The 26,114-nt window shown below is 37.6% G+C and overlaps 1 protein-coding gene across 2 annotated transcripts in view; it reads right to left on the bottom strand.

Annotated features, from left to right (window-relative positions):
• Window positions 1-441: 441 nt before the first annotated feature.
• GPCPD1 (glycerophosphocholine phosphodiesterase 1) overlaps window positions 442-26,114 on the bottom strand; it is a 54,899-nt gene continuing 29,226 nt past the window's right edge. The window contains exons 9-21 of one of the 2 annotated variants that reach the window (XM_038571676.1): window positions 25,656-25,818; window positions 25,211-25,343; window positions 24,181-24,235; window positions 20,980-21,072; window positions 17,951-18,028; window positions 17,220-17,259; window positions 15,829-15,890; window positions 13,725-13,790; window positions 11,724-11,860; window positions 10,881-11,016; window positions 10,306-10,466; window positions 4,983-5,054; window positions 3,698-3,834 (exon numbers count right to left, since the gene is read on the bottom strand). In XM_038571676.1, coding sequence (XP_038427604.1) covers window positions 5,030-5,054; window positions 10,306-10,466; window positions 10,881-11,016; window positions 11,724-11,860; window positions 13,725-13,790; window positions 15,829-15,890; window positions 17,220-17,259; window positions 17,951-18,028; window positions 20,980-21,072; window positions 24,181-24,235; window positions 25,211-25,343; window positions 25,656-25,818 — 1,149 coding nt within the window. In that variant the 3' untranslated portion in view covers window positions 3,698-3,834; window positions 4,983-5,029. Of the gene's footprint in view, window positions 3,835-4,982; window positions 5,055-10,305; window positions 10,467-10,880; window positions 11,017-11,723; window positions 11,861-13,724; window positions 13,791-15,828; window positions 15,891-17,219; window positions 17,260-17,950; window positions 18,029-20,979; window positions 21,073-24,180; window positions 24,236-25,210; window positions 25,344-25,655; window positions 25,819-26,114 lie in introns of both variants that reach the window. The other variant, XM_038571675.1, reaches the window with a different exon arrangement.

Here is a 26,114-nt window from a genome sequence, read left to right as displayed (position 1 = left end):
GAGTGCCAAACCAGTGAAAGTGTGAAGGACAGAATGTAATCACAGTGTGAAGGGCCAAGGCACAAAGGGCAAAGACACTCCACCAGGACCAATGAGACAGCCACCCCACAGGTCACCCAAGTCCTATCCATGGCAGCGCATTCTGCACTACCAGACTACCAGCCCCAGGATTTAGGTGTATCACCGTAGGAAAGGCCAGCCAGGCCTGGGGGAAAAACTGGACCTCATCTTCCTGTTTAGTCCTTGTTCTCATTCAGCACAGAGTAGAAAATTGGTTTGTGGTAACCCATCTGTGACCCCAAACAACTGGGGCAGCATGGAGAACTCCATGAGTATACATGCAAACACACATGCACACACATACACACAAGCATACACACTCCAGACAACATAGCCAAGCATGCCATACAACACTGAATGTACACTGTGAAACAATCTGAGTTAGGAAACTAGGATCATTGCCACCGCCATTTATTTGCCTAGTTTATAACTAAGTAGAGAACACTATAGTAGTGCTAGAAATGCAAAGAAGTCCCTGCCCTTAAGGGGCTTACAATCTTAGGGAAATAGAACAGGCACATAAAAAGACTGTAAGAAAGCACATGCTAACAAACGCCACAAGAATTCAGAAGGCAGCATAGTTTAAGAACATGGGATTAGGAATCACAAAACCCAGTTCTAGTACCAACCTGGTCAGTTAACTTCTCTGGGTTTATGAGCCCAGCTGTAAAATGAAGTAGTGAGATTTAAAGGCTGTATGCATTTGTTTGCATCATGATTCAGATCAAAAGCTGAGCAAAGTTTTATGGAGGAGGTGGCACCTGAGCTGGACACAGAAGGAAGACAGAGAAGGCATTTCAGACAAAGGAAAGGGGTACTGAGGTAGGCATAAGCGTGGAGTTGGGAGCGGAGAAGACACAAGGAACGATGAGAGTGAGGTAATGGGTGGCTGTGGTAGCCCTCAGGCACTACTGACACATGAATGAACTATATTCCTCCCATTTACATCCAGTCAGTTACAGTACAGAATTCCAGAGAGTAGAAAACACCAGAGAACAATGGCGGTGTTTTATCAAACATTGCACTCAATTTCCAGAAAATATAAAGTGATTTTAACATTATACCTCTACATTTAAAATTGACATCAACAAACTTCCAACTGTCAAAATGTAAACCAAAGTTTACACTCTTAGTAAACATAATTAATCTCTTAATTTAAAAGGACATTTGATACAAATTATATTATCCCAACAATTCCAACATTTATTTTCTACTATGTTCCACGCACTGTGGAAATAAAAAGAGTAAGACAAGTCCCCTGCCTTTGAAAGAGCCTGCAGCCTGGTAGGTGAGACAAACAACTGTGCCTACCTACAATGTACTAAGATGCATGGCATGATCAAGGTTATGAACATACGGCTATGAAGTAAAAGCAGTTTCAGGACGGACTCAGAGGACACAGGCTGATGGCTCAGGGGAAGGGAGTTTGGCAGGGAGAAAGTGTGGGGAGAGGGCTTCCAGGCAGAGGGTACATGGCTACAGACATGGAATAGTGTAGGAGCATGGCATGGCCAGGGCCTACCATGGGTATAGTGTGGCCGAAGCAGAGTGATATGGAAGCCTGGATTTAGTCCTATAAAATGGAGAGCTCATGCTTGCTATGATTGAACTGTCTGCTAATCCTGGTTTCTAAGGTTGGGAAGGGACAGGAAAGAAAGGAAGCAGTGAGGTTCTGTCTGCGTCATAAGCAGTCTTTGTGAACTCTTCGCAGCAAATTACACTGTTAGGAAACTCCCCCTCTCCCCATCACCCCTCCTTTCCCTTAATGATCTGTTGAGTCTTCAACATGGAGCTGCACTGCCACTAGACTAGAAAGGCATAGGGGAGGAGAGCAAACTGAACAGGACCAGAAATGCACACCTATGGCTAATCAAGTTACCATAAGGTAACAGTCACTGTATTGTACAAAGTTCTGTAGACAAAGAAAATGAGTTCTTTTTCAGAAGTTTTCTAAAACTGCCTAACTCACACCAATGTGTTGGAAAATCTCATTCAATGTGGGAAAAGTATATAAAACCCTTGCCGAAGACTGTATTTCCTAAACTCTTTTCCATTAAATATTGGTGTTACAGCACAATACCATAGCAGTTCAAAGCCTATCTTCACACAATTAAGATTGAACCACAATTGCATTGTTTGGCTTAAAAAGCAAAAAGACACAATATGTTATTCCAAGTCTTAGGTTCTTAGCTAGTACTAAAATTTGTCAATGCATAAAGAGATTGCCTGGTGAAGAACATGCAAAGGTAGATGCAATAAACCATCATTTTAGGGTAGGATTCCAATTCCTAAATTCTAATTTCTCATAATAATAATATAGAATCAATTCTATAAAATACCTTCTTGAAATTTTGTTCTATAAGGAAGAAAATAAACCTGTATATTTTATTTAACATTCATTCTTAAGTTACAGTTATGCCTAAACAATCAGCATCTAATTAAAGAAACCTTAGTATAATCCTTAAAAAAAAACACATTTACATTTAGAAAAATCTTCTACACTTCTGAATAAATTACATGCCTGATATACATTAACCAATAAAGAATACCAATATGAGAATTCAGGACATTTATTTTTCTGCGTGGAGATTTAACTACTGTACAACACACACACACACACACACACAACACAAAACAAACTCACAAAGCAATGGTGTGTAATAGGTAGTGAGAGACACTTAAAATAAGCATATTGAAAATACCTACAAACAGGCTTTTTTTTAGGCAACAAAATATTTTCAGTCCTTGACACCTTCTCACACTCACCTAGCACCACAGATGCAAGGACTTACAGTAAACGTATACAATCTCATGCTTAAAACCTAAAGCATGCACTGAATAGAATTTATACATTATGATCTATTAAGTATGCAGTACATACTTCTAATATTTTATACATTAAATTACCCTGCAGCATTTTGAAATTTTAACATTTATGCAAAACAACTTTTGAAAGACTTATGAAACAATTTTTCAAGGATTACCTCCAGGCTGTTTACACAGGCATTGGTTTGGTTAAGAGGGAGAATGGCAGCAGCCTCAAGGTTCATACTGAATGAAAATGGTGTCTGTGCATGTCAATCCATGTAAAAAATACATATATACATAGATGGCACAAAGATTTGTGCAGTTGGAATCACCAGTGCAAATGCATGCATTTGAGGTACTTATTTTTTCCGTGGTCAGGTATAATTATGCACAGTCATGTTCCTCAAGTGCTAAATATTTCAGACCTGATCAAATGAAAGTTGTTAAGAACTGTAAATATATTTATATAGTTAATTTCAAAGCACTATGCTTTTACTGAACATTTGTTTAACATTATATGTTTATATATTTAGTTTAATATGCTTGCCAACCAATAAATTTTTTCATTGTAAAGAGACTGACTGGTAATTATACCTGGCCAAGTGATTTAAATAGCATACTTGAAATTCTAGCAAGAATTGTAGTGAAAGAGTAAAATACTTCATTATTGCTTCATTGGACTGAGCTAGAAGGCATAGATAAACAATGCTCAATGATGACAAGTGAATACCCAAAACATCAGTGCATGCCCCAAAATGGCCTCTGCCCAATAAAAACTAAGCACTCTCCACGTTATCGATGCCATTAGCATCCACGTGAATGTCAGGCTCCCCACACAAAGATGAGGGGACAAAGCGGCTAACAGTAGGACACAAACAGCTCTTAAGCTCTGGCAATTCTTGCTTCAGGCGTTCCAACTGTTCCACTTGGAATATATTTGGCTGTTCAGGCATCCAATCATATATCCTATGATGAAACAAACACAAAACATAAAATAGTATAATTTTATGGTTTACTTAAGATCTGACTTAACCTTTTCAGGAGTATCTGATTACAGAAAGCCTGGAACATCCATAGTACAAAAGGCCTCCCCCCTCAACTTTTTAAAAGATGTAATTATCAGTTCAATTTTAAAATACTTCTTCTCCATCTTTCCAAAAATGCAGAATAGTAGCATTTCCTTTTGTGCTCATGATGAAAAAGAACGGTTACAAAGCAACTGAATCAGAAAATGAAATAAACCTGTAGTTTACTATTGATCAATTCTTCACATATCTTCTCTCAAAGCCAATCGGCAATGCTGTATTTTACAGATAGATGGGAAGCTATTAAGAGGCAGAGCTGGAATTCATACCCAGTTGGGACTTCAAAGCACTGAAGATCTGCACTATGTGAACTGTCCAGGTACCCATAGTTAAGAGGCCAGAAAAAGCCCCATGTGACACTGGCAGCACTGCACTGCCCATCAGCAGAGAGAGGATGGCCAGGCAACTCACGTAAGGTACTACAACAGAGGTCGCTGTGACATCTTAGTAGGAAAGAATTTCTAAGAGAATGAGAAGTGACCTCTGGGTCAAGATATCAGACTGAAAACAGAAGCAACTATACTTTCCCTGTATATCCCATTAAAGAGAAAATAAAAGGATTAAAAAAGAATCCATGCGTATGGAGAAAAAAAATACACAGCAACAAAATTTTGGAAGCTGGAAAACAGATGCACGTAATAACAAAGTATTTCAGTTAGCAGAACAGAAAAGGGCAAATCACAAGCCAGTAGTGGAAAACATGAGAAGGCTGAGTTAAAAGCAGCACCAGATTCCCCTAGCACTGGGGAGGGTGACAGCAGCTAAAACAGGGAGGATAAGTGAAGGCTGAGTAGCAGTAAGCATCTCCCCCAATTCTTCCTAACTTCCTGCCACAGAGGCTGCCCCACATCTCAAACCACCCACCCTTCTGTTGATTTTGAGAACTTAACAGGAAATCTCTTGGAATGGATGACTAGAAGACCAGGCATTTTATAAAGCCACCAGCACCAGGGGAATTAGACAGTCCGTACATATAACACATGCAAAATTCAGAGACATGCCCTCCCTTCCCCAGCTCTCTTCCCTTACCTGAATCCCAAGAACCCTGGGAGCCAGATCTGGATCCTCTAGGTAGTTTATATAGATTCTTCTGTGAGGAATCTGGTCAGCCAAAAAGTACAGTTCTAAATCTACTGACATCAGCAGTATGACCAAACAGGCCACCCAGATCACCCCACAGTGAAATCCAACAAGCCCCATTCACACACTAAGAGCCTCTAACAAGCTTCCTAGATCCCAATTTCTTACCATGAGAAGCAGCCAAGGATTTCCAAACAACTGAGAAAAGCTTCTAACATGTAAGGTAGGGAGTCAAAGAGAAGAAAACTTCACAGATCAAAAAAAAGGTCCTTGATGCCTTCATAGAATAGTTCACTGAACCAAAACAGGATGATATATACAAGGGAGAATAGAGCACTCAGAGAAAAAAAAGACAGTTCTTAAAATCAAAGACACAAAAACCTCAATAGACCGGTGGATGATAAGGTTGGCGAAATCTTTCAAAGCAGAGCAAAAAGACAAAAATAGAAAATAGGAGAAAACATAAGTTTGGTCCAAGAGTGAATAGTATGTAAATTGAAGAATTTCTACAAAGGGAGGGGGGAACCCAGAAAAATGGAAGAGATAAAAATCAAAGAATAATTCACAAAATTCTCTGCATCTTCAAGGACATGTATCAACAGATTAGATGGGCTGTCATGTGCCCAGAACAAGGGATGAAACCAGATCCACACCAAGATCCGCCTCTATGAAATTTTACAACACTGGTGACAAGACTCTCCAAGCTTCAAGATAGGAAACAAAGAAATCACATGTGCAGGAACAAGAATCAATATGGTTTCACACTGCTCAACACTAACACTGAAACTGTGAATGTGACTGGAGAAAGGCTTTTAAAATCCCAAAAGAAATGATTTCTAACATGAAATTTTATGCCCAGCCACAGTACTTCCAGGCATGCAAGATCAAACATTTACTTTCCACGTCTTCCTTTCTCAAGAAGATACTGAAGGATGTGTTCCATAAAAATGACAGGAAAGCAAAAAAGATCTGGACAATAGAAAATGGGAGTTCTGACACAGGAAGGGTCCAGGAGCAGTCTTCACTCAGGATGACAGCTGTAACCCAAAGTCGTCAGTGAGTCTATACTAGAGCAGTCTGAGCAAAAAGGAAGGTGTGTTAAGGGCTATCACTCCAAAAGGGCCACTGCCATGCCATTCTACCAGCGCTGTAACCTAAGGACAGAGTGCCCTAGTGAGCCCGAAACTGAATCTTATTTACATATAGCTTGTCTTAACTATGTGCTGAAGTAGCCACTCTACCTGACAGTTTATTATGCACTGGCCTACTCCTGAGAACTGTGAGCAGGCTACAATGGGTACAGAACCAAGGAATATAGAACCACCCACTCCAGAGGACCATATTCCTGATGTACTTCCAATACCTGACAAACAGATGCATTACAATGGATTGCAAAATAAGTTTGGCAAGTTAAGACTAGAATTTAAAAAGGTGAAGGCAAGTGACAAAATGAACTAGCATTTCAAAAGTACACATACAAATAGAAAATATCCAAGGGCCATTATTTTTAAAATTCTGTTTCAGGTACATACTTGTAGATATTGTACCAATGTGTGTACTTGGTCACAATGTAGAATGAATTTCTAATTGGGTTGGGTCAAAAAGGTTTGAAAAGTCATTGCCCTAGAAATACACATGTATTCTAGAGGGCCTGGCTCAACAATGTTTACAGCAAACACTGCAAAAGAAAAACGTGGCAACTACCTAAATGTTCTCATACAGAATAAACTGTAGTAGAGGCATAGCCATGAATATTATATAGCCATGAAGATGAATAAATTATAGCTATATAGAACAAATACATTAACTTTTAGAAAGTTGTTACAACAAGCAGGAGAAAAAATACAAATGAAGTTTAAAGCCACGAGAAACCAAATGGTATATTATTTAGTGACAGAAATAAGAATTTAAATTTTTTAAAAAGAGGGATGCCTGGGTGGCTCAGTGGTTGAGCGGTCTGCCTTAGGCTTAGGGCGTGATCCCGGAGTCCCGGGATTGAGTCCCACATCAGGCTCCTTGCATGGAGCCTGCTTCTCCTGTCTCTGCCTCTCTGTGTCTCTCATGAATAAATAAATAAAATCTTTAAAAAAATTTTTGGGGGGCAGCCTGGGTGGTTCAGCGGTTTAGCGCCGCCTTCAGCCCAGGGCCTGATCCTGGAGACCCGGGATCGAGTCCCATGTTGGGCTCTCTTATGAATAAATAAATAAAATATTTAAAAAATTTTTTAAGAGAATAATAATTTGATAATCAGTTATACCTGAAGGAGGAAATAAGGAAATTGAATTAGACAGAGGCACATGGGAGACCTCAAATCTAATGATACTGTTCTTTAAACATGAATATCTGTTATTGGATTTATTTTCAATCATTTGACCACAGTAATTCTTTTTTTTATAAAAAGAGGAAACATTGTGTAATTACTCTGAGGCAAGCATTTCCCCATACCAAAATGAGACAACAACCAGCTGAGAAAGGTAAATTAAAGGTCATCTTAAAAAAAAATAAATAAATAAAGGTCATCTTACTCAATTATCACAAATGCAAAAATCCAAAATATCAGGAAATCAAGATAGCTCTTCATATGAAATAATGCATTACAAAACCATGATTAAATGTAAAATCTACAATGTGTTATTGCCTTTGTAAAAGAAGAGAATCATTTTTGATCAACTAAAACACCCACTCTCAACAATTCTTCACCAATGTAAAATAAATCAAAGGCTCCCCAAATTATTAATCATTCAAAACCTTTGTATCTAAATTTGTAATAATAATAAAAAATAACAGCATAAGCATATTACATAGCAGAAGAAAAAGCTAGAAAAACATTAGGGTGGGGCATCTGGGTGGCTCTGTTGGTTAAGTGTGATTTTGGTTTAAGGTTATGATCTCAGGGTCATGAGACTGAGCCCCAAGTCATGTTCCACACTGGGCACGGAGTTTGCTTAAGATCCTCTCCCTCTCTCTCTGCCCCTCACCCTGTTTTACATGTTCACATGCTTTCTTTCTCAAAAACAAAACAAACAAACAAAACAAAACAAAACAAAACTCAGGCACAGGACCTCACTCTGCTAAAAACAATGAAAGGGACAGGCATAGGGGACTCCTGGCTTTTATTGTAAACCTTGCATACACACACACGTAGTTCTTTAAAACATAAAAACTTGGATCGCCTGGGTGGCTCAGCAGTTAAAGGTCTGCCTTCAGCTCAGGGTGTGGTCCCAGAGTCCTGGGATCGAGTTCCACATCGGGTTCCCTGCATGGAGCCTGCTTCTCCCTCTATCTGTGTCTCTGCCTCTATGGGTCTCTCATGAGTAAATAAATAAAATCTTTAAAAAGAAAAGATAAATAAATAAAACATAAAAACTTTCAAGGGTAAGCATCAACTCTAACAGACCCTAATAGGAGCCCCTTCCTGAATTGTCTCCTCCATATCTTCCACACCTTCAAAACATAGTCTTGCCCTGAGTCCTGCTATTGCTCTGCCTAAAACTCAGATACTGTCAAAGCAAACTTAGCCACTCCCAAAAACTAACTCAATGCTTCCTCTTTAAAATTACTCTTTTTGATCCCAGGTCAGAAAGAACTCACTTTCTTCAGATCTTTTATATCACAAAGTATCTTCCTGTTCTCCATCACATTGTGACAATTCGACTTTAACAAAGTAAGGTTAAGAATCTGCCTAAAATATGTATACTCTACAAAGTCATACATAGTATGTCTCACAATACATTTTCTTGCCTGAAAACATTTGCAATCATTCCTTTCTCTTCCTCAAAAAAAACATTCCTCAAAATTTTGCTAAACTCAGCATTTTTTAAACGGTTAATGTAAAAATTTTATTTTCCTTTAATTAGTTGGAATTGTCTATTATAAGTCATCTAACTATATGGGACAAGACAAACAATAAAGTGAACTAAATCCAAGGAAAGGTATTTTTTAAAACAGGCTTGGTAAGGAATTTCATCACTTACTTTTTTTTTTTTTTTTTAAGATTTTATTTATTTATTCATGAGAGATACACACAGGGAGAGGGGGAGAGAGAGAGAGAGAGAGAGAGAGACAGGCAGAGACAGAGGCAGAAGCAGGCTCCATTCAGGGAGCCTGATGTGGGACTCGATCCGGGGTCTCCAGGATCAGGCCCTGGGCTGAAGGCAGCACTAAACCGCTGAGCCACCCGGGCTGTCCCATCACTTACTCTTTAATGTTATGGCTCAAGTATTAGTGAGCCTGGTAACCCCTCAGCAGACTAAATCACATCCCTTCTAACCCAAAATTTCTTTATATTAAGCAATCTTTTCGTCTCAGATTAGTGGCTCTCAAACTTATAAACGTCAAGGGAGCTTGTAAGAAAAATGAAAAACATTTTGTTCAACAAATACTTAACCCCTACTGTGTGTCACACATTGTTCTAACTTTTGGAGATATAGCAGTGAACAAAACAAGTAAAGAGCCTGTCCTTGTGGAGCTTATGTTTGTGTGGGTATGTTGGGGTGGGGGCTGGAGGAAGATGGGAATCAGCTCTCATAAGGCCTTGGAAGGTCCTTGGATTTTAGTTTAGGTGACAAAGAGAATTGTGGGAGAGTTTAAAGCAGTAACAGGATCTGACTTCAGTTAGAACAGGCTCCCTCCTGCTGCTGTGCTGAAAATAGACAGCAGATGGACTTCAATAAGCCTCATGAGAAATGAGGTGTCTAAGGAGATGACAGTAGTAAACCTGGTGAGTGGATACATTCAGGATATATTCTGAAGACAGCATCAACAAGATTCTGTCTGACTGGTTTTGGAGTATGAGTTTAGGAACAGAGCTACAAAGACACCAAGGATTTAGAATGAGAAACCAAAAGACATGAGTTGTCAATTATACTGAAATCAGAAAGTCTATAGAAAAGAACAGGTTTTGGTAGCTGATATAAAAGTTTCAGTGGTCAGGAGAAAGAGACAGAAAGGCTGAAGATACAAATATGGAAGAATAAAGGTAAGAAAAGCCACAGAACTGGAGGAGATCCCCAAGAAAGTTGGTGCAGAGAAGTCTAGGAGACAGCGTCCCCACCCCATGACAGTATATCCAGTTTGGAGCCCACGTATCCAAATATTTAATAAGCTTCCCAAGTGTTTGTACTACACTCCAGACTTATTCCACTGATAAATGTTAAGATAAACCTCAGGCTGAACTACAGAATTTTAACTTAACTAAGTTTAATATTATTTTTTATAAAATAACTATTTATTTTTTAACAATCCAAGAAAACTTTTTATGAAAAACAAATACCTATCGTAAATTAGACCATTAACTCCAAGTTCCTTCAGTTTCTTTCTGTTTTCCGGATCGTTGGTATCATCACCCCAGCAAAATATGACTAGTCCCTTAGCTTTTGCCTCCTGGATATAGGATGGGTTTCTGAGAAGGTCTTCAGTGTGTGCATTTATCCCCTAAAAGAAAAATTATTCACGAAAAAGTAAATTATTAGCTGCAAGTGCTAAATGGTCATACTCTACATCAGTGTTCCCCAAGGTAGAGTGGGGAGAGAGAAAAAATGTTAGAACTTTTTCTTCCAAGTTATTTTATCAGACAAGTTTACAAATTTTATCTAGCCATTTTAGATGATTCATAAAATCCACTTAGAAAACTACAAAAACTTACTTAACCTAGGCCTGCAAAAAAATACTTTATTGTTCATTTACTGCTTTTCATTGAGATCTAATATCCTTACTTAAGTATAGCTATCAGCTTCTTATAAATGTGTCAAAACTAAGCAATGGGATGTGTAAATAAAATGAAAACTTTACTACTACTCTAAGACATCTTTAAAAATTAAAATAATTTAAAAATCAAGCATAACATACCAGTAGGTTTTCAAATTGTGCAAAGCTCATTGCAATGGGGGTTGTCCGAGATCTGAGGTCCATGAGTTCAGGGTAAATATCAGATTTTCCTTGAGTCAAAAATAATATGGGGTACTTGTTCTGCTTCTGCCGAACCCTAAAAAAGACCATTAAAAAATACTCTCATTAGGGAGATAATTCTAATACAGGAATTTTAGGAAACTCTAAAAATATAAAGAAATCACCTTCTGAAAGAGCTTAATCCCATTACTGAGATATGATCACCATTAACATGTATCTTTTAATCAAAAAAAGATAAATTTTAAATCATTCTACACAAGAACTAAAATATTTTCAGAAATGGGCAATGAGAGACGCCTGGGTGGCTCAGCAGTTGAGGATCTGCCTTCAGATCCAGACGTGATCCTGGAGTTCCGGGATTGAGTCCCACATCAGGCTCCTGTATGGAGCCTGCTCCTCCTCCCTCTGCCTCCCTCTGTATCTCTCATGAATAAATAAATAAAATCTCAAAAAAAAAAAAAAAAGAAAGAAAGAAAGAAACAAACAAACAAAGAAATGGGCAATGAGGAAGCCCTTGAGGGCTTACAATTTGGTTAGGAGGATGTTCCATGCCTATAAAACAAAACATAAGGTGTGAGGCACTAGGATCCAGTAGGTATAGCATTCACTGAGGGAGTGGGGAGGGCATCCTGCAGGTAGTCCTGAAGGGATGTGAAAATATATATAACCTGACTGAGAGGTCAAATCAAAGGTAAAGTGTGGGCAACCTCCAACCACAATCTTTGTACCCTACGTCCCAGCTACTTATATCTAAGAGTATAGGTGAAAAAAATTATTACTCACATTGTGCAAATATCTGCATCAAATGAAGAAAACACTATTCTCCTCTTCCCAGAATTTTCTAAGACAGTTTTTAAAATTATATCCAAAAACAGATTCATGTCAAAATATGTTGATAAATTACCATCCCATATTCCATCCTATGTGGAAGAAATAAACAGGAAAATAAAAGCCATTAAATATCCTACAATCTCAGTACCAGAAAAAAAATCTTGGGAACATCTAATCCAACTCTTCTTTTACATGAGGAAAAACAAAGGTCTAAAAAGATTAAGAACTTGTCCAAGACCATACAGCTACTTAGTGATGGTGCAGCTGTCATAATTCAGATAGAGACGTTTATGTATAAAGCAATTACACCATCAATAAACTTTTGCTTTAATAAAGTTAGCAAAATAAAAGTTAAAACTCTGGAAATTGCACTCTAGTGCCTTTAAAATATTTTTATATAGGGGCACTTGGCTGGCTCAGTTGGTTAAACATCTGACTTTGGCTCAGATCATGATCTCAGGGTCCTAGGATTGAGCCCTGCATCTGGCTCCATGCTCAGGGAGAAGTTTGCTTCTCTACCACCCCCCTAACTCATGTGCCCCCTCAAATAAATAAAATCTTTTAAAAAAAATTTATATGATCTTTATGAACTGTTAGACAAAAGAACTCCACTTCATTTACTAACTCATTACAAAAAAACCCAGGTAATTTATTTTTCAGGTAGGCTCCATGCCCAGGGTGGGGCTTAAAGTCAAGACCCTGAGATCAAGACCTGAGCTGAGATCAACAGATGGATGTCCAAACAACTGAGCCACCCAAGTGCCTCCCAGCAAAAAACCCAAGTAATTTTTACTAATTAAAAATCTCATTCTTTGGCTCTTAGACATATCAAATACCCTCAGCAAGTAATAAAAATATTTTCTAAATACAATTAAGATACTAAGAGCCCTGTTGATACTCAAATATTAGATGTTTTGTATATCAGTCATTAAAATAATCCTAAAAGCTCAGAAAACTAAAATAATCCCTTAAGAAAAACTTACTATGTTAACCAGGACCAGCTTATCATAAACAGCTACTTAGAAGGCAAGATTTGAGGGCAGGTATAAATTATTCTGACGAAAACAATTTCCAAGATACTGCTCTGATTGCCCAACATACCCTAATTACCCACTTCCAGGCCCCCAGCCCCAACAACCTCTTAACAATGCATCTCAACCATTTGCACATATCCCTACCTGATATATTCAATAGTTAATTGTTTTCCTCAACTAGACTACAAATTCCAAGAAAACAAGGTTTATTCTGTTTACTACTCAAACCAAGCAGCCACAAGATGCCTCGCCCACAGCAGCTTTTCAATATAGAACTATTGAACAAAAGAATGACTAAATTTGGGAATGATTTAAAACATACCTGCAGAAATTTCTTTTCTTGGTTAACTATTACTAGCAACTGCCACTTAATATAAAACTGCTTAAGGAATTATTTAAAATATATGTTTAGTTGAAGAGACAAGACATATACAGAATAAAAGGTTAAAAAAAGGATCCACTAAACTTCAAAAAAATGGCACAAACTAGAAGTTCTGGGAGTGCCAAGTAAAGTACAATTACAAAGGGATTTTGTAGGCAGTACAAGTTTTGGGGAAACTGAGGGATAGAGTTGTTAAAGTAATCTGCCCAAGGTCACAGAAAGCAAAAACTAATCAGTTATAAAGTTATAACTGTCCAGTTTCCATTGTTCATTTTATAAGTATGTCCAGAAACCATCCATGTTAATGTGCATGAGACACATGTAAATTAAAATTTATACTATAATACATTCATCATTAATTTTAAGTACTCACATATAGTATAAGGATAAAGTATGCTTTATCAAAAAGGTTAATAATGTTAGAAGAAGCCACATTAAGATTTCAGCTTCACCTTTCCATTAAAACAAGGAAATGGAAACAAATGCATTTAAAAAAACGGGGGGGGGGGGGAATGTGTTACATCAAGGATTACTTACCCTTTGTTGGCAGATCCATTTTATCTCTATGTTAAACCCTACATCTTCTGGCAAAGACTCTAAAACCTAGAGTTTTGTTTGTTGGAGGTGAATTGTATTTTGTTTTTTGGCGAGATGAGTGGCAGAATAAGAGAAGAAAAAAAGGAAAACAGAATTATTACAAAAAGCAACCTATGGTAAAACATACCACTAAGTAAGGATAACATGTTTTGTGCCTTCAGCGTACTTTCTTATACCCAAACTAACAATGTTGTTGATGATTAAGTTAAATAAGGAAGTCAAAAGAAATTAAACAGCAAAAGCAGTAGTCTTAGGCAACATCTGTGATGGCAGATGCACCACTACCACAACAATGCATTCTTAACCTCAAACTCTTTCACCATCATAGGTCTCAGGTCTATATTAACCAGGTACATGGAAGTACAGTGCCTAAAACAGTGTTACTCAATTTCATGTGGGGCTTTTTGACTTTCTTCTCTGTCTTTAGCTTTATTTAATGTATCTATCACATTTTAACTGGGCCAATGCAAAATTAGAAAAATAAGGACAATAATGTAGGTTAGTGTTGAGACTACTAAACATCAAATTTACAAAGATTCTCTTTCAAATTGAGATATTAGGAGTGCCTGGGTGGCTCAGTGGGTTAAGTACCCGACTCTTGGTTTCAGCTCTAGCCATGATCTCAGGGTGATGAAATTGAGCCCCACTGAGCATGGAGCCTGCTTTAAGAATTCTCTCCCCTCTGCCCCTCACCCATTCCCCACGCAAGCTCTCCTTTCCTTTCTTAAAAACAAACAAACTGTGATTTTATTTGGCCTTTGTTGATTTTAAAATTGTGATTAGGGGATCCCTGGGTGGCTCAGTGGTTGAGCGCCTGTCTTCAGCCCAGAGCATGATCCTGGAGTCCTGGGATGGAGTCCCATGTCAGGCTCCCTGCATGGAGCCTGCTTCTCCCTCTGCGTGTGTCTCTGCCCCCCCCACCCCCCGGGTGTCTCTCATGAGTAAATAAATAAAATCTTAAAAAAAAAATAATAAAATAAAATTGTGATTAAATTATAGTGACAGTGCAAAGTGAGTGAGTAAAAAGTGTGCTCAACTTATTTGGCTAAGTAAATGTTAAACCATTAACATACAATTTTTAAAACTGTTTTTAATCACAAATCTAGGAAGCATGAGATTTCTCAGAACCAAATGATTTCAGATTTTTGAGTCAGAAGGAATGACGTTACTTGGCCAGGCTTCATAAATATCTGGAAAGGCTCTCTTGTATCTTTTCTGTTGTATTAGTAATCATGACAAACTGAAATGACCTACTGTTACCTAAGACATCTACTGTACCTAACATCACCAGAAAGACAATGAAGAACAGAAATTATGAAATGGAGCCAGTAGGAAAAAAAGCAGACTTAGCATGACCAAGGAGTGCCTGGCATCCACAGAGGCTTGCCTGATACTGTTAAAGGGATTCCTGTATGAGTTAGGTCTAGTTTTTAAATCTTCATGCTAGTATTTGTTATATTTTTTCAGGTGAATTCTTGAAATTTGTGTTTCATTTTGAGTAACCTGGGTACTTACTTTCTTCAGTTGGAGAATCTCATTTCTCTCTAAAAGCTAAGGAATGGTTTGGTGTTTCTTTCTCAAGTTTTTATTTAGATAATCTCTACATCTATCATGGAGCTAGAACTCATGACCCTGAAATCAAGAGTCCCATGATCCTCCAAGTAAGCCAGCCAGGAGCCCCAGAAATAGTTTTAAATATTGTAAAAATGCTCTCCCACCATATGTTCCTCCCACCCCTTTTTCTGTTGCCTTCTATTTCTTATTTATATACAGAAATATGTGACTTTCCTGTTCTTACCAAATTCTTATCAAATTAACCCATTGAAGTGGGAATTTTTACTCATTTGAGCAGTTAAGTTACTCTTTAAAAAAAAGCATAGCTACACCATAAAAAATGTATTTTCTCTAAAAAGAATCAATGACAAGTTTATATAAATGCTATCTTTGACAGGCTTTTTACTGCCCATTTAAGAGACCAAAATAAATTATTTAGTCTTAACAGAATTAATGAGATAGTTTCGTGCTAGTTTTCCTAAGAACTTACCATTTTAAGAGAAGGAAATGGCTGATTTTCAGAAAAAGAATTTTCTTCCTCAATCACAGATTCTGAAATTTTAAATTATAAAAACTTAGACAAAATGCCATTTTATCCCTAAGATCTTAACCTGAATTCTTAGGATGAAAAAAGAAAAAAAAAAAGATCCAGAGGTAATTACAGAGATCCTTTTAATATGCAGTATTTTTTGAAGGCTCTTGTATGTTTAACCATTAAAACCTCCATTTTGAAATAAGCATCTTTAGTGAAAACTAGTTTGCAACATTTTTCACAGAAACATCAAGTCTGAGGCCCCAAAAGTATCTTCTCATAAACACTTTAATATTAGTTTTTTACAAAGTAGTCACCAGCAGTAATTTGTTATTTGTCAATGGAATTAAGAGCTGTGTCCTCTTGTTAAGGCTACTATTTGAAATATCAAAATCAGCTCAGAAAATAGAAATTAAGAGAATTTAAAGCTACCATTGTGCTTTTGTTACCACTACCATTAAATCCAAAATAGATTATATCTCAAGATACACAAGAATGGTTTTCTAAGAGGAAAAAAAATATCAAACTAAATAAACTTTTCTTAAAAAGAAAACTATATTACAAAGACTAAAGTCATATAAATTAAAAAATAAAAATAAAAAATACTAAAAACAAAAATAAAATTAATTTTATTATTAAAAGTCATGAAATAGCTACAAAGCCTACAAAGTCGTATCAATGCTCTGGGGATAACCTCTGGAGTCTCTAACACTTTACAATATCTTCAAAAAATCATTTCAGTTATCACAACTGCAGATAAATATCTAATGAGTATCTACTACATACAGAACATTTTAAGTATCTCAGGGAATACAAAAACATGTTTTCTACCTTAGAGAGATTTTTTTTTTTTTTACCTTAGATTTATAGTATAATTGAAGAGACAGGACATATACAGAATAAAGGGTTAAAAAAAAGGATACACTAAACTTCAAACAAATGGCACAAACTATGAAGTTCTGAGAGTGCCAAGTAAAGTAGAATTACAAAGGGATTTTATAGGCAGGACAAGTTTGGGGAAACTGAGGGACAGAATTGTTAAAGTAACCTACCCTAGGTCATACCTAACTGTTAGAGTTGGATTCATATTCCTGGCTCTGGAGCCAGCTTTCATACTTGATATAGCCTCCACTTTGTTCTTTGGTTAAGAATGTTTGGAAAAAAATGGTAGGTACAAAATTACAAAGAACTTGATCATCAAGGTAAGAAAACTCGTAAAAGTAAAAACTCATAAGAATCACTTAGCGAGCCCAATACTACATTCGTTAAAATAACCAAGAGTATGTTAAATATATATTATATATATGTTAACTATGAAATGAAAATAGTGCTTCCATATTGGTACATACCTTTCAGATCTTTAGATTTTAGGGCAGTCACATGAGCAAGCTAGAAAACACACACACACACACACACAAAATGCAATCAGAAAAAAAAGCCTTAGTTTATGAAGTTATGGTTAACAGAACCGTAACTTGAAAAGCTAGCCAGTTAAAACTGTAAAATGTGGAATTATCAATTCAGTAAGAATAACACTAACCGCATACACATACACATAAGATCATGATCAAATACCCAAGTAGGAAAGAATATAAAAATTCTTAAGAAACTGTTCATACTCAATCATTTATATAGCTATCTAATGAGAACAGGAAGAATGATCATATAAAATTACATGGCATAAAAAATAAAATATATACAAAGATCTTAGATAGTGAGAGAAGTTTAAAAACCAAGGACAGCATACAAGGCCAGTGGTAAAATAGTGACAGTTATATAAAGAAGGGCAAAAGCGACCAGAGGGCAACCTAAGACTATGAATGAGAGGGGTCAGCCCCTGTGTCTTCTAACAAAGACTTATAGCCTTCACATATGCAAAACAGTGGAGTGGGGGTGGAGGAACTGTTAGAGAAGACAGATGGATTAGTGCAAGCCCATTCTTCCTAATAGAAAACCAAAGCATATACTCTACTCATGCTGAATATACAGTCATCTCCATGCACAAAGAGAATAATACCATAAACAAGTCTAAATCATTTTAAAACTAAAGAACAATCACATTTTATGTTATCATTACTACCTTTAACAACTGGAGTTGGTCAAATGTTAATTCCTTTACTGGAATTTCAAATAATTCAACTGGATCAGCATCAAATTTCTACAAAGAAAATAAAGAGAAAAACAGGCTTCAAATTATTACTGAATGTTTAACCCTAGACAGGTCTAACATCCCAACTTAGTGAATGATGAGGACAGTTGTTTGGAGGCCACAGGGAGTCCATGCAGGGGAGGCCCTCTTTTTTTTTTTTTTAAATACCATCTTCTAGTTCTTAAATTCTAGTTTTAATTTTTTTTTTTAAGATTTTATTTATTTATGAGAGAGAGAGAGAGACAGGCAGAGGGAGAAGCAGGCTCCATGCAGGGAGCCCAATGTGGGACTTGATCCCAGGACTCCAGCATCACGCCCTGGGCCGAAGGCAGGCGCTAAACCGCTGAGCCACCCAGGTATCCCCTAATTTTAGTTTTTAATGTAGGTGGGAGTGCCTGAAAGAAAAAAATAGGTGGGAAGAGGACAGGGCCCTGAAGATGTACTGAGAACAAAGCCAGAAATCAGTAATTTCCCCTACTTCCTGTCATGCTATTCGCAATTTATTTGACATCTATATCCAGACTGTACATGACTATGCAATCAATATGCTATAGAACGATTAATTTCTGTCAATAGTTTCTAAACTTTTCTAAACCTTTTAAACCTAAGTTTGGTTTAAAATAGCCACAGAGGGGATCCCTGGGTGGCGCAGCGGTTTGGCGCCTGCCTTTGGCCCAGGGCCTGATCCTGGAGACCCGGGATCGAATCCCACGTCGGGCTCCCGGTGCATGGAGCCTGCTTCTCCCTCTGCCTGTGTCTCTGCCTCTCTCTCTCTCTCTCTGTGACTATCATAAATAAATAAAAATTAAAAAAATAAAATAAAATAAAATAGCCACAGAAATCAAAGGTCATGGGGGGAAAAAGTCTGATTAGCTTTAATCAGTAATACTTAACAGGAACTCTAATCTAGTATAAATGTTTTTCCTATGAGCAAGTCTTTTTTATTAGATTTTATTACCATATCAAATGTTACACTGCTTAGGCACCTCTACCTTAAGGAAATGAGTTAACAGACCACCAATAAATCATCAATCCAACAAATATGCTAAAATCCATTACATTTATATTCATTCACATTAATTATGATATAAACCCATGTATGCATCAAGCTCTTCTAAAGGATATACAAGAAACTCCTAAGAGTAACGGAGTGTGACCAAGGAGAAAGGGGAAAAGAAGACTTATTTTTCATTTTATGATCTTCGATAGTTTTATAATGAACACAAATTGGTTTTGTAAGGAAAATACTAGCTTAGAAAGTAAAACTAAAAATAAGTAAAATTCTCTAATTTATCCAGATTCAATTTAAGAGCAAGACCAAGTCTGGTGAAAATGCGATCAGTAACACTCTTCAATTAAGTCTCACAGATTTTTAGGAATTACACCTCAATTCATTAAGCTCAATCTTACAAAGATCCTTACTGCTCCATTCCTTCCTGTTCCGCTTTGGATTTTTTTCCCCAGAGCAAAACAATCTGCTCCTTTCTGTTATTTTACCTCTACTACCTAAGTTGGTGCATCTTCTGCCCTCCCTTTCTGAAGACTATAGATGAGAAGGGTCAGCCCCTATGGTCTATCAACAAAGACATAGCCTAGCCCCTTCATGTATGCAAAATCAGTGGGGTACCCTTCTAGAAACGGAAGCGTGCTTTTCCATATATCATAGTAATCCAAAGCCCCATGACTTACTCAAATCCACAAGCAGGCAGATAAAAGTACCTCGCCGTGTATGTATACCACAACACTCGCGTCTGGTAGAATGTCATACTTGTTAGCAAACTGCCTTAACTTTAAATCATCTCAAAGGAAAATGACTACCCAGCAGTTTTATAGAAAATACCAAACAAATCCTCCTAGCTTAGGTCCTTAAGAAATCACTTTGTGAATTTGTATAGTAAAGGTTAAACACTCTGCAATTATCATAATGACGTTTGCACAACAATTATAATAATTTCCAAGAAACTACATGCATTTTCAAATCTCCTTCTGGACTTTCTTCTCCGTTGTGCCATTCTCTACTCCTGTCCAGGCTTACCATACATACCGTACCTTTGGCCACGCTACTACTCCCCTTGCCTCGAGCCTCTGTCCTCTTAAATTCCCCTTACTTCACTATCCAGCTCCAAAGTCCTTTTCTACTGTGGCTCTTCTCATTTTGGTCAAATCATACTAATCTATTAATTTGAGGAAAACCTTGAGCTAGAAATAGAAGGGAGCCTAGAAAACAGATACTATGATAGCTTTCTCTCTTGCTTCAATACAGAACAGCAGCAAACTGATACAGAAGCCACCTGGAATGTCCTTTTGTCAGAGAACAGAAGAAAGCAAATTCAGCAATACAGAGACCCTACTTTATTACTCCTGTTTCCCCACTCTCTCAATGTTGCAAGAACTTGACAAAGGAATGAATTGGCAGTAATTGACCAAAAAACATGAACTGATCAACTCTAATAAATAACAATACACATATGTAAAAACAAGCTTCCTAGTGTTTAAACCTATCCCCAACTGTAAGACTTTAAAAATTAAGGAATTGGGGGACATCAGAGTGGCTCACTAGGTTTAGCCTCTGACTTGATTTCGGCTCAGGTCATGACCTCAGGGTTCTGAGATCAAGCCCCATGTCAGCCTTTGCCCTAGGCATGGAGCCAGCTTAACATTCTTTCTCCAGGGCAGCCCGGGTGGCTCAGTGGTTTAGCGCCGCCTTTAGCCCAGGGCCTGATCCTGTAATCCCAGGATCGAGTCTCACATCAGGCTCCCTGAGTGGAGCCTGCTTCTCCCTCTGCCTCTGTCTCTGCCTCTTTCTGTCTCTTTCTGTGTGTCTCTCATAAATAAATAAAATGTAAAAAAAAAAAAAGAAAAAAAAAGTTCTTTCTCCATCTCCATCTGCTCCTCCCCATCTCCCTCTCTTAAAAATTAAGTAAAATAACATAAAATAAAATGAAGGAATTTCAACATACCTTTTTCATTGTCAAACAACAGGTGAGATCATGATACACCACAGGCACAAAATCTTTTGAAAGATGTACATCAAATTCTACAAAGGCTGCACCCTAACAGAAATAAAGGAAACAAGTATTTGAAAAGCATTGTCTGGCCCACAATACACCTAAAACTACAAGGATATAAGAAATTTACTGTTCACAATAAATCCACAGATCTGTACACAAAACGAAGAACTTCCTCATGAATTAATGTTATGCTGCAAGCTTTTTCTAAGAGGTAATTTCTTCACTTACAACAATTTTAAGAATTGCTCTTCCCTGCTGAAAAACAAGGGCAACTATCCACCCAAACACACCCCAGGAATACTCTGTGGCAGTGGCCAGCCTGTCACCTCTGCTACTGCTATCAGCAGAAATGGAGCCTCCCAGGAACTGGGTGCAGAGGGCCAAAGCCAGACAGCTGACCCTCCAAGATGAGCAGGGAAAAGAAGAAGCTGGAGTGCCTCAGCTCTGCACCCTGGTGCACTCGAGCAGCATACCTTCCAGCCTCCCTTGGCAAAATCCCACAAGTGGAGTAAAGAGAAAAGGATGAGGACTGTGAGGAGACAGAAGCAGCAAGGGCAGGGGAGGTCAAGAGTAGTGTCACATGAGCCCCATCTCTTTAAGAAGCTTCAATGGGAGGGAGAATGACAAGAGTAAGTTAAGGAAGCATTTTTCTAAGTCAAACCCATTCTGACATAGAAATTAATCCAAATAAAGCTGAGAACATAAATGACCCACAAAGGTGTGCCTTCACTGAAAGAAAGCCGGTTGGGATCAAAGGAAACAAGATCTAAGAATCTATATGTTACTGCAGACCAGAGAAATGCTTGTGTCAAGACGGATGATATGCTTCCAGCCCTTCCTGAACTTTTGGTGGGGAGGGGGGAATCTAATTTTGTGAGCACATGTGACCATAGACTAGTATCCAAGAAGCCCATTTCCTTGATGACTTCTGAAGCAGGAAATAAGTTTAGCTCCCTATAGTGCTAAAAACAGGACAAATAACACAAAGCATTTCTACTAAGAACAAACCCTAACATCCTTAAATAGCAATAATAATTAAACAAATTATAGCTTAGTTTAAACGTTGAACTTTACATGATCACCACCGTTTAGGAAGATAATTTTACCGAGAGATAAAACTTAATTCCAAAATCCAAGTGTGAGCTTTAAGAAATAAGCCAGTAGGGCAGCCCGGGTGGCTCAGCTGTTTAGCACCGCCTTCAGCCCAGGGTGTGATCCTGGAGACCCGGGACTGAGTCCCGCATTGGGATCCCTGCATGGAGCCTGCTTCTCCCTCTGCCTGTCTCTCTCTGCCTCCCTGTCTTTCATGAATAAATAAAAAAATAAAATATTAAAAAAAAAAAAACAACCTTAAAAAAAAAAAGAAGCCAGTAACATACCAGAACCTCTTTCAAGGACAGGTTTTAACATTAAAACAAACAAGCCATTAAAAACTAGCATATAGTATTCTAAAATGTGATCCATGAGTTTTAAGGATCTCAACAGAACACGGAAGAACAAAAGCTTAATGAAATGCTCTCTCAAAAAGCAGAGTGGCACCTAGGTGGCTCAGTTTAGCAACCGACTTTTGTGTTCAGCTCAGGTTGTGAGATCAAACCCCATATTAGGCTCTGCGTTGGGTGTGGATCCTACCTAAGATTCTCTCTCTCCCTCTCCCTCTGTCCCACTCTTAAAAAAAAAAAAAAAAAAAAAAAAAAGGCATGGAGACACTGAAAGTTCCTTAACAGGATCTTCATGTTTACACCTAATAAGACAATGTTTAGAATAGTTAGCTACAATGAACTAAAATTGGTTCCAAATACTGAACCAGAGTCCAATATACTCATAGATTTAATATTATCCTTCCAACACAAAGACAAAAGTATGTGCTATTAATATTTTTAAACACTAATTAATGTAAGATGTCATGAGTTATAAGATGCTTTATATACCACTAAAAGGGGAAAAAATGCTGCCCATGACACCATGATGCAAGGCTTAGAAAGTTGTAAAATAGGATGCCTGGGAGGCTCAGCAGTTGAGCATCTGTCTTCGGCTCAGGGAGTGATCCCAGAGTCCCGGGATCGAATCCCACATCGGGCTCCTTAGATGGAGCTTCCCTCTCCTTCTGCCTAAGTCTCTGCCTCTCTCTTTCTGTGCCTCATGAAATAAAATCTTAAAAAAAAAAAGCTGTAAAATCCTTACCAATTTTAGCAATGCTGAAATAACAGAAAAAGTATGTCTTAGACTAGATGTTTGCTCATATAAATTATAAAGCTAAACATCACACTAATCAAGTTTACTTGTTGAACTAAGTTTAAGGCATGTGGAGGACACTGCAGAAAAAAATAGGAAAAAAAAAAAAAAAAAAAAAGAGCTGTTCCTTCATTTTTTCCCTAGTTTAACTATGGAGCATGAGGGCAGCCCTGGTGGCGCAGCGGTTTAGCGCCGCCTGCAGCCTGGGGTGTGATCCTGGAGACCCAGGATCAAGTCCCACGTTGGGCTCCCTGCGTGGAGCCTGCTTCTCCCTCTGCCTGTGTCTCTGTCCCCTCCCCTCCCCCGAATAAATAAATAAAATATTAAAAAAAAAAAAAAAAACAACTATGGAGCATGAGGTTTTTCAGTCAGGTACAAGGCAGCAGGGGGAGACAGGGGAATCTCAGATTCTTGATTAAAAATGTCAAGTTGCTGAAAAAAACTAAAAACTAAAAAATGGACTCTAACCTTTTATAAATGGATAAAAGGAATTAAGAAATTTAACATAATCAAGTTGGTATGCAAGATATAGACTGACTTAAGTTACATAAAACCACCATCAAATCCTTCCATAAGCATTATTTCCAAAGTATCTGAATGAGGAAAATATTCAGTTAATGAAAACCAATGCTTAATTGGGAATGTTCTTCTTGCCCCAATCACTCAAAATGTGTAATCTCAAACAAAAATGCTAATGATTCTATAGTTTTCATCCCAATCTCCACCAAGAATCTAAAATCAAATGCTCAGAGATACTTTCTTGTCACTTAGAATCATATTCAGAAGAAGCATGCATTTTGACCTACTTAACTTTTATAAGCTATTAATGGAAAAGACTCCCCAGGCCCACATTTCTCTACTTTGCCACCCTTGGACCAACAGTCCCAAAATCTTTAAAAAAAGAGGATCACTTACATGACTAGCAGCATTTCTTAAAGAAGCAATAGTATTTTCTTGAACTTTAGCAAGCCTGAAAGAGAAGAAATATATATAGTTATCATCCACTATAGAAAAGATAAAGAAAACAAATGTAATAAAGAGGGGGCCAACTGGGGCACCTGCGTGGCTCAGTCACTAAGAAAATCCTGACTTCGGCTCAGGTCAGGATCTCAGGGTCCTGGGACTGAGCCCTGAGTCGAGTTCTGTGCTTGACAGGGAGTCTACTTGTCCCTCTCTCTCCATCCCTCCCCCACTCGTGCTCACTCTCTCCCTCTCTCTCAAATAAACAAATAAATAAATAAAATCTTAAAATTAAAAAGCCAATTATAACAATGAAAGCAGTTCAATATTACCTATTCTGAAGCTACTTCTGCCATCCCCAAATTAAGACTGACCATCACTTGGTGAGTATATGCATTACGGAATAAAATCCAAGTTCTAATGATTATAGGTATTTACAAGCATAATATAAATAAATCCCACACCCACACATACCTCCCCCCAAGTGAGGTGATCAGTCAAGGAAAACAATCTTTGCAATGGCATGAAATAGAAGAGACACAAGAGACTTGCTCCTTGCAACGGTGTCTCAGATGATGGCAGACCAGAGGAACTAAAAAAGGCTGAATGACAACAAGCAGGACACCAGTATGGAAACGATATAAAAAATGGGTGAGGAAACCAAGACCCAGAGAGGGGAGCATGCCAAAAGTTGGGACCATAACACATATACTGAGGTTCAGGGTGCCTCCCCTGCATCAAGCTTTCCTTCCTGGCTATCTCTTTTAATGTCCCTCTTGGCATCAGTTCAGTAGATATTAGAGACTGACCAGAGTCTTACAAAAGAGTTAGTCTCTACTTAATTTTAATTGGGAACCCCAATCACTGAACTACGTTAAATCCCAGTCAATAATAAAAGATCCTTTGACCTTTAGTGGGCCAAACCAATGGAACCTTAACATGCATGAGCTACCAAATGCTAATACCACTCAAATATTCAACCCACTGAGCAGTTGTTGTAGAATTCCCTGCACCTCGATGTCCAACATCCAATGGTGTTCTTGGCTTCCAATACTTGGAAAATGAAGACTTCATGTCACAATTGTATCCTGGTAATGGCTTAATAATTATATAGTCAACTTTCAAGGAAAAAAAGAGAGGAGAAACAAAGATAAACCTGATTAAAAGGGCCATGGTGAACAATGAAATGGTATTACATTTAAATGCCACTCAAGTTTATCAATCTCTATCAAACAGAAAATAAATCACAAGTCAAAACTGATTCAAAGTAAAGCTTCCAGAAAATTTCACAGATGTCCCTTATTGTTATCATAGTAAACATTCTAAAAACAAATTATTAACACCCCATTCTCAAAAGCTCAATTTGAAACTAACATTTGAACCTAACCCTTGTTCATTTGTAAAGGGTCACTCTGCTTCTCCTGGCTTACCTCTCACTTTGCCTATTGTTTTTCTGGAATTTCTGCTCATGATGGGAAGAGTGAGAATTCCAGCGCTCTTCCCACTCTCAGCAATGGTGGATGATAAGAGGCATGCTGTCCCTACATGTCCAGGAAGGGCATCACCCTGAACTACATGTTCACTGAGATCTTCCTGAAATGAAAAATGAGGTTTAAAATAATCCAAATTCTTATACTTCAGTATTTTCCACTCAAAAATACTCCCTTAAAATTAATTCAGAATCTAAGGAAGATCAATAATATGAATCAAATTCATATTCCAGTAATTTAGATAGATTCTTTGTAAAAAAATAAATAAAAAGATACCTTTTCTTTTAGTATATATTTTAAGATTTTATAGGATACTTTATTAGTCATAATTCTGTTGATTGGCACTACTGATCCTCTAACATGTATCAGATGAATTTAAAACACTGACAAATTTTCTAA

The sequence above is a fragment of the Canis lupus genome, chromosome 24 (assembly GCF_011100685.1).
Source record: "Canis lupus familiaris isolate Mischka breed German Shepherd chromosome 24, alternate assembly UU_Cfam_GSD_1.0, whole genome shotgun sequence".
NCBI lineage: Eukaryota > Metazoa > Chordata > Mammalia > Carnivora > Canidae > Canis > Canis lupus.
The sequence above is the reverse complement of the archived record's forward strand: the minus strand, read 5'-3'. Positions and strand labels throughout refer to the sequence as shown.